General features: G+C 37.9%; 1 protein-coding gene across 1 annotated transcript in view; it reads right to left on the bottom strand.

Moving 5' to 3' along the window:
- EFHC1 (EF-hand domain containing 1) overlaps window positions 1–14067 on the bottom strand; it is a 64193-nt gene that overhangs the window by 40800 nt on the left and 9326 nt on the right. Inside the window, exon 3 of the mRNA XM_054568818.1 lies at window positions 6493–6780. Within this exon, the coding sequence (XP_054424793.1) occupies window positions 6493–6780 (288 nt within the window). The remainder of the gene's footprint in view (window positions 1–6492; window positions 6781–14067) is intronic.

Raw genomic sequence — 14067 nt, 5'->3', positions numbered from 1 at the left:
AATTTCTTGTTATCTTAGTATTTCAAGTTTTACTAGGCAGTCTCCAATGTTCTTCAATATTAAAATATGATTTTTAATGTGTATTAAAACTACTGAGCTGGAGATAATGACTAGCAATAACAATTCTCCTCTCCCTTGAGTGTAGCAGGATGATTGATTTAAGTATTTAATGGGTGTTTTACTCCTTTCTGTTGCTTTCAACAGATAATCAGGCCCTTTGTAAACCTTACCTTAGGGATTTGGGCAGGAATGTAGAAGCTTCCTGTGGTTGACTGTTCTTCCCAGTCTCTTAGATAAAGCCTAAACCCTTTGAAGAGATTGTCCTAAAGTGTCCCAGAAGGAGGGAAGGGAATGGCTTTGAAGGCACAAGGAGAGAAAGGGGGAAATGCTCCCAGACTGGAAAGTAGACACAGGTTGGTGGGTCTCAGAAGAGCAAGACTTTACATGTGATCTGTAGGGGTGCTCTGAGCAGCCAATGAGGTGCATTCAGTCTCAGGCATCCAGGGTCCCAATGTCTTACCAAGCACCTAAACGTAAGGGGGGTGTCCTTGGTCAATGGACAACCTGTGAACCCTGCCAAATGACTCCTTTGGGTCTGGGAGTACTTCTTTGTTCTTAGATCTTGGAATCTTTGGCAAAGCTGAGGGTGAATAGAAATGCGAGCTCATTTGGATTGGGGCTCAAGTAGGTTTTAAGTCATTTTTTAAAATTGTATTTTACTGACTATGCTATTACAGTTGTCCTGACTTTTCCCCCTTTGCCCCCCTCCACCCAGCACCTCCCAGTCCCTCAGGCCATCCTCCCACCATTGTCCATGTCCATGGGTCGTGTGTGTAAGTTCTCTCTGGCTACTCCATTTCCTATATTGTACTTTGCACCCCCGTGGCTATTTTGTAACTCCCTATTTGTACTTCTTAATTCCCTTACCTCTTCACCCATTTCCCCACAACCTCCTCCTATCTGGCAACCATAAAAATACTCCCTGAATTCATGATTCTCTCTGTTCTTGTTTGCTTAGTTTCTTTTTTAGATTCATGTTGTTGATAGACTTTATTTTTTGCCATTTTATTGTTCATAGTTTTGATCCTCTTCTTTTTCTTAAATAAGTCCCTTTAACATTTTGTATAATAATGGTTTGGTGATGATGAACTCCTTTAGTTTTCTCTTGTCTGGGAAGCTCTTTATTTGCCCTTCAATTCTAAATGATATTTTTGCTGGGTAGAGCAATATTGGCTGTAGATCTCTGCTTTTCATGACCTTGAATATTTTTTGCCAGTCCCTTCTAGCCTGCAGTTTCTTCTGAGAAATCAGCTGACAGTCTTATGGGAACTCCCCTGTAGGTAACTAAGTTCTTTTCTCTTGATACTTTCAAGATTCTCTCTTTATCTTTAACCTCTGGCATTTTAATTATGATGTGTCTTGGAGTGGGCCTCTTTGCATCCATCTTGTTTGGGGCTCTCTGTGCTTCCTGGACTTGCATGTCTATTTCCTTCACCCAAATTAGGGAAGTTTTCTTTTATTATTTTTTCAAATATATTTCCAGTTCCTTGTTCTTTCTCTTCTCCTTCTGGCACCCCTATGATGTGAGTGTTGGGCGTCTTGAAATGGTCCCAGAGGCTGCTTACACTATCCTCATTTTTTTTGGATTCTCTTTCCTTCTTGTTGTTCTGATTGGTTGTTCTTGCTTCCTTATGTTCCAAATCATTTATTTGATTCTCGGCTTCATCCACTCTACTGTTGTTTCCCTGTAATTTGTTCTTTATTTAAATTGGTGTATCCTTCATCTGACTAGGTTTTTTTATGCTGCTGAGATCCCCACTAATTTCCTTGAGCATCCTTCTAACCAGTGTTTTGAACTCTGCATCTGATAGATTGCTTATCTCCATTTCATTTCGCTCTTTTTCTGGAGTTTTAATCTGTTCTTTCGTTTGGACCATATTTCTTTGTCCTCTCATTATGGCAGTCTTCCTGTGTTTGCTTCTATGTAGTAGGTAGAGCTGCATTGATTCCGTGTCTTAGTAGTGTGGCCTAATGTAGTAGATTTCCTGTAGGGTCCAGTGGCACAGCCTCCTCTATCACCCACACTGGGTACCATTCATGTGGGCTGAGTACACCCTCCTCTTGCAGTTGAGCCTTGGTTGCTGTTGGCAGATCAAAGGGAGGGATTTACCCAGGCCAGTCAGCTGCAAGGATTGGTTATTACTACTTACCACCAACCTCTGTCCTCTGTGGAAGATCAGCTGTGCAGGGGCAGGGTGGTGGTACTCTGACATCATCTGTAGCTGTCCACTGGGTGTACTGGCCCTAGGGTTTCCTGGGTGATGCAGGCCAAGTTCAACCCCAACCTGTGTTTTGCCTGGGGCCACCCTGCCTGAGCTGTAAAGCAATCTAAGATGGCTGCTACTTGTGCTGGGCTTGGAGATTCCCCGGCAAAGCCAAGCAGTGAATCTAAGCTGGCTGCTGCTAGTGCCAGGCCTGGGGCTCAGAGACCAGCTGTTGCTTGTTTGATAGGATTTAGGAAGCTGTGACGCATGAGCCATGGCCAACCATTCACGTGGAAAAGCAGCTTGAGTGGGCTCCTAAGTTGAGTGGGGTAACATTTCTAGGGATCTCCAAGGAGGGCCAAATAGTGTTAGCCAGGTTGATGGAGTCTCAGATTTGGCACTAGCTTACCGGCTCGATGGGGGAAGGGTTTAGCAAGGGACAATGGCCTCTGCTAGCCTTGATACCAGATACTTCAGTTTCTCCCTGTATACCGCTGGTGTTTTTCAAGTTGCTACCCTGGGGATGGAACTCAGAGAGAGTGAGTCTGAATAGGTGAGTCCATCTGTGTGCTCTTTAAGAGGAACTGCTTGGTGCTCCAGAAGTTTCTTCCATTGACTCAATCCCCACTGGTTTTTGCAGCTGGAAGTTGTGGAGACTTATATTCCTGGCACTGGGACCCTAGGCTGAGGGGCCTGCTGTGGGGCTGGGATTCCTTGCTCCCAAGATTTCCCTCCCAAATTTTTATCCACCATACGTGGGTGAGAGACCAGCCCATTGTGCATCTGGACCCCTTCTACCAGTCTGGATGGATGCGGTTTCTTTAATTCCGTAGTTCCATTCAACTTGGTTCTGAGTGATGGTTGTCCTATATTTTAGTTGTAATTTTGATGTGGTTGTGTGAAGAGGTGAGCTGTGTCTGCCTACTCCTCTATCTTGACCAGAAATGTTATAAGTCATTTTTAAAATTAATATTTTTGCTCCCTGGCCGGTGTTGCTTAGTGGATTGCGTGCTGGCCTGCAAACCAAAGGGTTACCAGTTTGATTCCCAGTCTAGGGCACATGCCTAGGTCATGGGCCAGGTCCCCAGTAGGGGGTTCGTGAGAGGCAACCACATTGATGTTTCTCTCCCTCTCTCCATCCCTTCCCCTCTCTAAAAATAAACAAATAAAATCTTTTAAAAAATAATATTTTTGCACACCTGTATTTATAGAGTAGGATTCACATCTGCTTTACTAGGCTTACTACTTTAGTGAAGATAATAAATTCTAGATCTCTGTTTCTGGAGCTTTATTTTTTAATATGTTCAGTTTATTCTGTGTATAGGACCAAACATTTATTTGGCGTAATGAGGAAGGGGTAAGAAGTGATGGTGGTGGTGATATATTTAAAGAGGGGTGGCTTCTTGTTCAACTTACACCCTAAAGACAGCTATCTTTGTTATTCACTCATAAGTCCAGCCTTAATGAAAACCATCAAGTTAGATAAGATGTGTACAATTTTATACTGTAAAGGAGCCAACTTCTAACCTGATAGATGAATTACTGAAAACATTAATTCAATCTAATCATCAGTGTCTGAAATACACAGCGTTAGTCTATTATCAGTCATTAAAATACAGTTGGTCCTCATTACTCACAAATTCTGTATTTGCAAATTCGACTACTTCCTAAAGTTTACCGTTAATCTGAAAATCAGCATTCGCAGTGCTTTTGAGGTCCTCCAAAGATGTGCATGGAGTGATGAAAATTTGAGTTGCCTAATGCTCACATTCCTAGCTGAGGTTGAACAGGATAACATTCTGCCATGTTTCAGCTTTTGTACTGAAAAAGTATCCTTTAGTGCCACTTTTCCTCACTTTGTGCTTTTTCTTGGTGATTTTGCTTTTAAATGGCCCCATCCTTAGCGCCAAAGTCTCATATTATACATGAAAGAAGGCTGCGATATGTACTTAATGCCACTAAACTATACATCTAAAAAGTGTTAAAATGCTAAATTTTATGGTATATATATTTTTCCACTTAAAAAAAAAAAGGCAGGTGTCACGTCCCTGAAGGAGAAAACACATGTGTTAGATAAGCTTCATTCGGGCATGAGTTACAGTTATAGTGCTGTGGCCATGAATTCAATGTTAATGAATCAACAATATATTTTAAATATTGCATCTTGAAACAAACACACATAAAATAAAGTTATATATTGATTAGTTGATAAAAATGTTGTGACCAGAGACTTATAGGAACCTAACCCTGTATTTCTTCTAGGAGCAATGGGGTAGTGTTTGCTAATTAAATGTGTGTGGGAACTATAAAGAACAATACTACCATGAATAATAAGAACTGACTTACATCAACTGCTCAGTGATCAACTTGCAAATGTTCAAATTGTCCATAAAGACACAATTGTAAAAATAATTTTAATACCTCAACTTAATGTAACATTTTATAATTTCTCATTGTTGGCACAAATCTGAAATTGCCTTTGATTAAAAGGTCCTCCAAAACCTAAACAATGACAGATCAAAACATGTTTGAAGGGGACAATATCTCAAAGATGGTCTAGCATCTGTACCTAAACAGGGATTATTTTTCCCTGTTGCTTTAGGATGACACAGATGCTGTGGCTCCTTTCCTTACTTCCTTGCGGTTTTTGTTCATGTGTCATCTTATCTCTGAGGCCTCGCTGATCAGCCTTTATATATAGCGACCTCCTCCAACTCCCATCCCCTTTACTCTGCTTTAGTTTCTTCTTAGCTCTTATCAGAATCTGACATAAATTTATTTATTTATTGTTTTCTCCTCCAACTAAAATGTAATAAAAAGCAATTCTTTATACTTGGCACCTAGAACAATGTCTGGCACATAACAGGTACTTGATAAGTATTTGCTAAATAAGTAACTTAAAAAAATAAATGAGTGAATTCATAGGAGCTCAGTGGATGGTAAAAATTAGTCTCATCTGGCATTAGGTAACATGAGATTAAAGGCAAAAATAATTCAGATACTATCTTTGTTTCTGGAAAAATTTTTAACTAAGACAAATTCTGAATTGCCTATTACCTACATTTTGTGCTAAAGAAAAAAGATCTCTCTCTCTCTCTCTTTTGCAATTTTAAGAAAATCCATATTTATAAAATAGAGAAAGTGGAGAATTTTTGTTAATATAAAAAAGTGTTTTCCTTTTAAAATTTCTTTATTTAAGGAATTCTTTAGACAGCAATTTTCCCTATTATATAACAAGTATGATTAACAGAAAAAATATAAATTGCACAACAAAAATTTTAGGCTCATATCTGCTAATAGAGGGAGTACTATTTTTGTGAACTCAGACTTCAGATAAATTGTCCAATGCCTCTTTCATAGTTCCACCCCATGAAGTGTGCTACCTCCCCTACTCTCTATTTGAAGTGGCATGTGAACTAGTTTCTTATCAAATGATGAAGCTATGATAGGAGTTCCATTTTATTTGAATGGCTATGTATCAGTATCATTGTGAAAAAATGACATCACTGCATAGTGTTGGCACATAGCACATATGAGGGGTGACCCAAAAGAACCCCTGGAATTTATTTATAAAAAATTGTCTATTGATTCTTACATGTATAAACTTCAGTCACCTTCAGAGTACTCTCCATTTGATGCAATACATATTGGGACTTTTTTCCACTGCTCAAAACAAGTTTTTGAACTCATCCATTTTGATGCCTTTTGTTGCTTCTGCCATTTTTTCTTTCAACTCTTCCACATCAGCAAAATGTTTCCCTTTGAGGACTTTTTTTCACCCAAAGAAACAAAAAAAGTCGCTCGGGGTGAAATGAGGTGAATAGGGAGGGTGGAACATGACGGTCATGGCATTTTTTATTAAAAACTGCTCAACACTCAGCACAGTGTGGGCAGGTGCACTCGTAAATCACCAATCATGAAATGGGCAAACGTGCTGAGTCTTCAAAAAAAATTCACTGAAGCCGAACATGGCCTCTTAACAACACTGCCAGCTGGCACACTGATACAGATGGGTTCCTAGAGCACTCACCTAGTGGGGGAAGCCTATACAACAAGGGGCTTACCCTCTAGGAGATAATTCTGGATTTTTTGCCCTCCCCCCTGTATACAAATACCAAACCAATCTATGTAATAATCTCTACATGACAGATTATCTAATCCTAACAAATATATCCTTCATAAATTAGAATGCCTCAGACACCACAACTTCCCAAAACATATACTATACCTGAGTGAATCGGTCACATTCAACAATGCGGAAAGTTCTGCCATAAATTGTAATGTTTATTCCTCGATTTAGGTCTTTCCAATGGTAATGGTCTCCCCGGTCATTCTTGGCTAGCCGCTGGCGTTTGATTAACTTGCCTTGAGGGATCCCAGAGTTTTCCACAATGGGCTCTATGACTGACATGCTGTCATCTTCTAGGTAGTAGTAAATGTTCACTTGACGAATCCTATAGTGTTCCTCTGTTGACATAGGAACATCTTCTTGGAAATAGGCATCAAATTTCAGTACCTATAACACGTAAAGAAAGAAGAAATCGTGTTGCATTAGTTTATCATCCAAAAAATATCAAGTACCTCCTATAAAGAGAATCACTCAGGGCGATTTCAATATTCATCATTTCTTCCTCCTAAATCAAAGAGGGCCAAACCATGGTCCAGCAGATAAATCTACCCCTGCCACCTGTTTCCGTATACAAGCTAAGAATGGTTTTTTACATATAAATGGTTTTTAAAAAATCAACAAAGTACAGTTTGACAATATATGGAAAATACATGAAATTCAAATTTCTGTATCCACAAATAAACTAATTACATAAATAATTAACACTTATTTGCTAATGGCTGCTTTCCCATTACAAGGGCAGAGTTGAGTCACTGTGACAGAGACCATTTGGGCTGCTGCTACATTCTGAATTGTGTCCCCCCAAAAATTCATGGTGAAGTCCTAACGCTCAATGTGACTATATTTGGAGATAATTACCTCTTTACAAGGTAATTAAGCTTCAATGAGGTCCTTAGAGCGGGGCCCTAATCCAATAGAAATAATGATATTCATTCTCTCTCAGCATGCACTGAGGGAAGGCCGTGTGAAGACATAGAAAGAAGTCAGCTCTCTGCAATTCAGGAAGGAGCCCTCACCAGAAACTAAGTCGGCCGGAAGCTTGACTTTGGTCTTCTAGACCCCAGAACAGTGAGAGATAAACTTCTATTGTTTAAGCCACCAGTCTGTGGTATTTTATTATAGCAGTTCAAGCAAACCAAGACAGCTGCTAAGCCCAAAATATTTTCTATTGGCCATATACAGAAAAAGTTTGCTGACTGCTACTCTAAATACTCAGACTATGTGTAGACTATTTACTAATGTGTTGCTTAATGAGATGGTTTAAAGACCTTAAGCTTCACTTCCATATCAAAAATCCCTCAGAATTTTTGGAAAGACTAAGAAATTTGGATAAGATTATGGCTTTTCAGTTAAAAATGAAAATGAAGGCTCAAGTCCATTTCTTTAGAAATTGAGTTCCTTGCAAATACATACCAATGATATAGTCGTTATTAGAAACTTTATACTAATAACTCTCAAATCATTAATCCCTCAAAGAACCCACCATTGGTGACACATAAATTGTGCTCAGAAATATGCATATATATGATCGAACAAAACCTAGGTCCTTTGGAGAGCATCAGTATCAATGTGAAGTCAAGATGGCATATCTAGAGTACATTTAAAAAACATTTAAATTATTATAAAAAGCTTATGTTGGCACGCTTTGGGATTTTTAAATTTGTTTTTATTTTAAATATTTTTTTAGAGAGAGAATGTATTAGAATGATATTAGGTATGCAAGTGTTAACCCAAACCTAACCTAGAATAAGAGCAACAAAACAAAGAGACCCTTTAGTAAAGACACAAAAATGGCTCAATGAATAAAAAGGATGAGTTAATTTTCATCCTTTTAGAGTATAGAGTCTACTGTGGAAGAATAAGATAAAAACCAAAAGAGAACCAGCAATTGCACAAGAGAAACATGAATATAATGGAGTGAAGGCCTTAAAACTCATAATAAAATAATGGAATGAGTTAATATAATAGAATGTTTGAAGGAAAAAATAATACGGTAAAAGCAAAATATAAAAATTATTTGAAAGTAATGTTTTAGATCAACTGTAAAGAACTGAAATGGGGACATGATCACTAAGTGGGGACAGAATCAGTAATTCATATATGAAATGGTCCGTATTTGAGCTGCAGGTTTATAAATACACAAAATGTTAGAGCCAGAAGAAATCAGGTATTCAAACCCTCCTCGTTTTACAAAGGAGGAGACTGGGACTCAGGGTGGTAGAGTGGCTTGTCTGAGACCACAGAAGGGGTTAGGGGTATAGCTAAGCTCAGTCACTACTACTTAGGTAATAGGTGCTATAGTGGTTCAGAAAGATGAATCTGCATGAGCTAAAGTAGTCAGAGAAAGTTTAAGTGGAGGAGACACGAGTGGGTTCCAGCAACAGAAGCACAAAAAGCAAACCCAGCAGCAGTATGCAGACTATGATGAGGAGGAAGGTGCTAGGCATGGCAATCACACTAAAAGCCCCTCTAGTAGTCCAGGTTTACAGTAGTAGACTAATCAGCAATGGAAAAACAAAGAGATTGATTGGACTGATAGTGAGGAAGTAGGAGGATGGGAGCCAGGTGAGATTGAGAAAGTGCAGTGCAGGAAATATAGTGATGATTCTCCCAGAAAGAAGATAGTTTTGTAGGGTAGATGGTGAGCTTGACTTTAGACTTGCTGAGTTTAAGCGACACCACAAGTTGATATTGCAGAGGGCAACTTGGGATGTAGCACTGAGGCTGGGAAAGAAGGCAATATTAGAGAAAAATCAGGATGACTCAAACAATTTGACCCAAACAAATGAAAGCATGGAATTGCTATCATGTTGATATGGGAAGACTAGAATGGAGCAGTTTTAGGGATGTGGAGGCAAATCAGGAGTTAAGTTTTGAACATGTTTAGTTTAAGATGTCTGTTAAACACTAAAGAGGAGATGTCAGATAGGCAATTACAAATTCCAGACACAGCACATCCTCATGTAAAGGACATTTCGAGCCATGAGTCTGGACCCAGGGAGGGAGCACAGGCAGGGGGAAAGCCCGGGCCCAAGCCCTGTGGCACACCCATGTTCCAACGCTGGCTGTTTCCTGAGGTTGGAAGGGACGAAAACGACTGCAGCAACAAGAACTTGGCCTCAGAATGGGAGGCAGGAAGGAAATACACACACACACTTTGAAGATTAAAATAACCAGAATCTCTTATAGTCTATTTAAAAATTTTAAGTAATAATAAGTTATTTAAAAACAAATCTTCTAGACTATGCCGTATGATCATTACAGGTGAATCCTAACCTTTGTCTACCTCCGTAATGAATTGTGACCACATGATCATTTTGTAAAATCTAAAAAATTCCTTTTGAAGCAAAATGACAAATTAAATCAGGTACAGCTCAGTCTTGGTTTTATATTCATTTTAGTACATTCAGACTATGTAGAGAAAAGAATTAACTGATTATGTATATTCAGATCTAATCAAAGAGACTGATTATTCAGTTAACTAGGGCACTAAATTCTCAAGTTCCCTGGTTATTTGGAAGTTTGTTGTCTGACATAAATGGTAAAAATTTTCTGTCAAAACACACTCTAGAAGTTTTTCTGTCTTCCCAATCATCTCTAATCACTTAATATGGATCAGTTTGTCCAATAAACATTTGGATTTACTCGGGCATATGATCTACACATATAGCTAAAACTACATGTTTTCCAATATATACTTCAGTGTTACAGAGAGCCAAGCTAATAATATGTGAGGTCTCAAATAAATAATACTCTAACCCCTAAAATACTTATTTATTTAATTGTTAATCAAAAAGGCATTTATTAAGAATAGAATCAAGAGTTCTGTGCTCCTCCTGTGAAGAAATGGCTGGGAAAGAATATAGGAAAGCTCTTCAGCAAGTAGTTAGGATAATATTAGCTTTCCCAGGTAGAATAGGATCATAATATATTATGTAGAAAGGAAAGAAAAAATGATATTGAGACACTGTATATAAAAATGTATTTTTCATGGAACTTTACAGTTGGATGGACACCTAGTTATCATGTAGTCTAACCTAATTTTATACATGAGGAAACTGGAGAATGTGACTCCCTATGGCTGTAACACTAGTTGGCAGAAGACCTAGAATTGGAATCGAGGTCTCCTAATACCCAGGAAGTGCTCAGAATGCCACCATAAATGTGGAAATATTTGCAATTACTTCAAGAAATGCTGAATATTTTCATATCACATACAATTATAAAAAGCCAAGTCACAGTTTTTCTATTTTTATTTTATTCTATTGTATATGTGGGTTGCATGTTAAGGTTCTCAATTTTTAGCAGTGACACAGATGATAAATTCATTTTATTTGTTAAAAAATAATTCATCTCAGTTTTAAAACTAATATTTATTGAGTACCAATCACACGAAAGCTAGTCCAGGTAGGAGGAACAGCATGTGCAAAGGCCCTGTAATGGGGGGAAATGTGTTACAGTTTTGAGAAAATCAGGAAACTAAGTGTTTTGTGATTGAAACACAGTGGGTAAAGAAAAGACAGGCCCAAGAGGAAGCTGAAGAAACTGCAGGGAGGGCCGAACCCAGCAGGTCTATGCGGCACCTGTAGAGCAGAATCTGTCTACCACTGGGAAAGTCATGGAAATATTTTTGGTTGGTATGTGACTTAATCTGATACCCATTTTTAAAATATAAGCCTGGCTGCTCTATGGAAAATTGTAAGAGTGGAGATGGAAATAAATGAACTTAGCTATACATTTTAGAGATGGAAATGAGAGACCTTGTTAAGATTGGAGATGGGTTGTGAGGGATGAGAAAAACCAAGGGTGACTTTCAAGTTGGGGGATTAGAGCAGCTAGGTAGACAGACAGTGGTAATGCTTACTGAGCTGGTTAAGACAGTATGAAGGCATTTTTGCAGAAAAAAATGACATAATGTGTTTTAGGGAATAAACTAAGCACTGGACATGTTATGAGCATAAAATTGAGCATAAAAAACAATTATGGAACTATTACAACATGTTTACATTTAACATAATGCTTGTTTGGACTATGATAGTAGGAGAGGAAATGGAAGTGGGAGCTATTTGACTTGGCAACTCACTGAAGGGGAAGGAAAGCCCAAAATGGCTTGGGTTTCAAGCTTTAGTTACCTAGTGGAGGCATACGGAAACAGCATATCTATGAGGAAAGGTGATGACTGGGGTTAAAGGCAGTCAGAACCTGAGGTGCCAACAGCTCATCCAGGGGAAGATATCCCATGGCAGTTTCAAAAAGTTCAGCATTGGGAATACTGACAGTTGTCAACACTGAGATGGTAGCTGAAACCATAAAAGTGGGTGAGATCTCTGAACAGACCCTTTAAAATGCTTACCATTAAAAGTGAGAAAAGAAAGGGAGGCCAGAAGAGAAGCAACAAGACAGAGAGGAAAACCAGGAGAGTGAAGAGTCAGTGGAGCAAAAGAAAAGCAAAGATTCAAGAAGGAAGAAAGGGTCAACAATGTCAAATACTGTAAATAGGTCAAAGAGAATGCTGGCAAAAAAAAGAAAAAAGAAGTTTGGGACTTGAGGGCAGAGGGAAGCAAATTATAAGTGGCCTGACAGTCAAGTGAGAAAGAAAGTTGCTTAAAGGGGTCACAAAGTAGAAAGGATATTTAGGACAGGATAGTATGACCCTAGTTAGAAGTACTTACTTCGATGTTTGAAATGGAAGTTAAAGATGAAAAAGATAAAAGAAAATAACATCAGGAACACAGAGAGGGACAGAAGCCTGGAAAGTAGAATATAGTAGGTGATGATGAAGAGAAATGTACAGGAGCAAAGGGAAAAGATGAGGACACTTATAGCAGATGTCCTGGTTCTTATCACCCGTGTAAGAAATAAAACTATACTCTAAAGATGGGGGATAGTATAAAGAATGTCTAAACTATGGACAGTTATGTTGGCTATTAAGTAGACTCCGGGCATTCCTAAAAAAAATTTAAACAGATTTAATTCAGAAAAACTATAACTCCATATTGTTAAAAAAAAATCTTAATTTCAAAACCATGCAATTAACGACTCTACCTCAGTATCTGCAGTAAGGATCTTTTACCTAGGAATTTTGATGATCCAAGGAAAATGAATAGAAATATTAAAATGTAAGTATACTTCTTCATGTCCACTATCTTTTAAAAAAATGAATTATGAATACTATTTTAAAAGCATAAGTTAAGTAATGACAATTAGCATAAAATAACAGAAAAAAATAAGAAGCTTCATTTCCTATTCAGGCACAATTTCTCTCTCTGCGTTTCATTAATATTTTCTCATTACATATAGGACTTTATAGACTTTACAGTTCATAATAGTCATTTACTGTTCTTTTCAATAAAAATTGAATCTGCCAGGATTTATATGTTGATAAACTGTTAAACATCTATCCCACTCCTCTCTTTCACCCTTTCCCTTATCTACTGATTTTGCAGTGTCTGTCACAGGTGTGAATGAAGAAGAAAAACAAAGTATAGAAATATTCAAAAGTGTAACTGATATTATTCAGTGGATTTTTAGATTTAGCCCATGAATCGATAACAAGAATTGTTCCTATCAAATGTGTTAATTGAGATGGGGAAGAGGGGATTATATAGATTCTGGATGATAAATTAAAAAATTGTTTAAACTAAGTGATTATTAATGGGAATGAAATAGTTCTATCACCAGACTATTTTATATCTTCAAACCTCCAGCTTCAATAGCTACTCAGTAAAGGTTGACTAGCTGGATGAAAATGGTATAGGCATTTAAAAAAATAATAAAATTAAAAGACAGAGATATTGAAATAAAGAACAAACTGAGAGTAACCGGGGGTATGGGAGAATGATAATAGGGGGCAATAGGAGAAGGGTCATCAAGGAACATGTATAAAGGACACATGGATGAAGCCAAAGAGGTAGAGATTTGAGGGTGGGAGGCGGGGATGGGTGAAGTAGGGGGAGTAGGGGCTGGAAATGGAAATAATTGTGCTTGAACAACAATAAAAAAAAAAAAGAATTAATTAATGAACAAAGAAATAAAACAAGTCTCTCCTAAAAAAAAAAAAGAAAGACAAAAAATAGGCTAGCAGTAAATTAGAAAAGGTAACTTATAAAATCTGGTCAGTAGTTCTCAGACCCAGCTATACATAAAAATCATCTGGAAATCGGAATCATTGAGGATTGGGGAAGCATCTTCAAAGGCCCATCTGTGATTCCACCGCATGGCCAGAGGTAGGACTACTTCACCTTAGTGAAAAGAGACTCACTGATGAGAAAGATCAAGGATGATGTGGACCTGCCAACAGGTGAAAATAAGGTAACTCTCCTTACAAAAGCATAAGGGTAAATGACACACACACAAAAAGGTTATACCTCACTTTGGTTATGCTATGCCAAGCCCGAAATGTTCCCTGAAAAACAAAAACTTATGAAGACAGCTGGGCGAAAACAGACAATAGACGGAGCTGTTGTCATGATGACATTTTGCATTTCATGGAGATTAAGGATTTGTCATCATTACAGAATAGAAAACTTTTAAAAAGTAGAAAACACAGAGCAGGTAAACAGAACAATATGAACTCAAGAATTCAGAATTCTTCCAATTTTTCTTTAACTGTATTTGGAAAATATTTCAGTGAAGTCTATGGGGAATTATTTTCTGTAATTGGCTTCCTGTCTA

The sequence above is a fragment of the Pteronotus mesoamericanus genome, unplaced genomic scaffold, assembly GCF_021234165.1.
Source record: "Pteronotus mesoamericanus isolate MK-2021 breed Mesoamerican mustached bat unplaced genomic scaffold, CSHL_Meso_final contig_20, whole genome shotgun sequence".
NCBI classification, from domain to species: Eukaryota; Metazoa; Chordata; class Mammalia; order Chiroptera; family Mormoopidae; genus Pteronotus; species Pteronotus mesoamericanus.
Note: the sequence above shows the minus strand (reverse complement) of the source record. Positions and strands in the feature narration are given on the sequence as shown.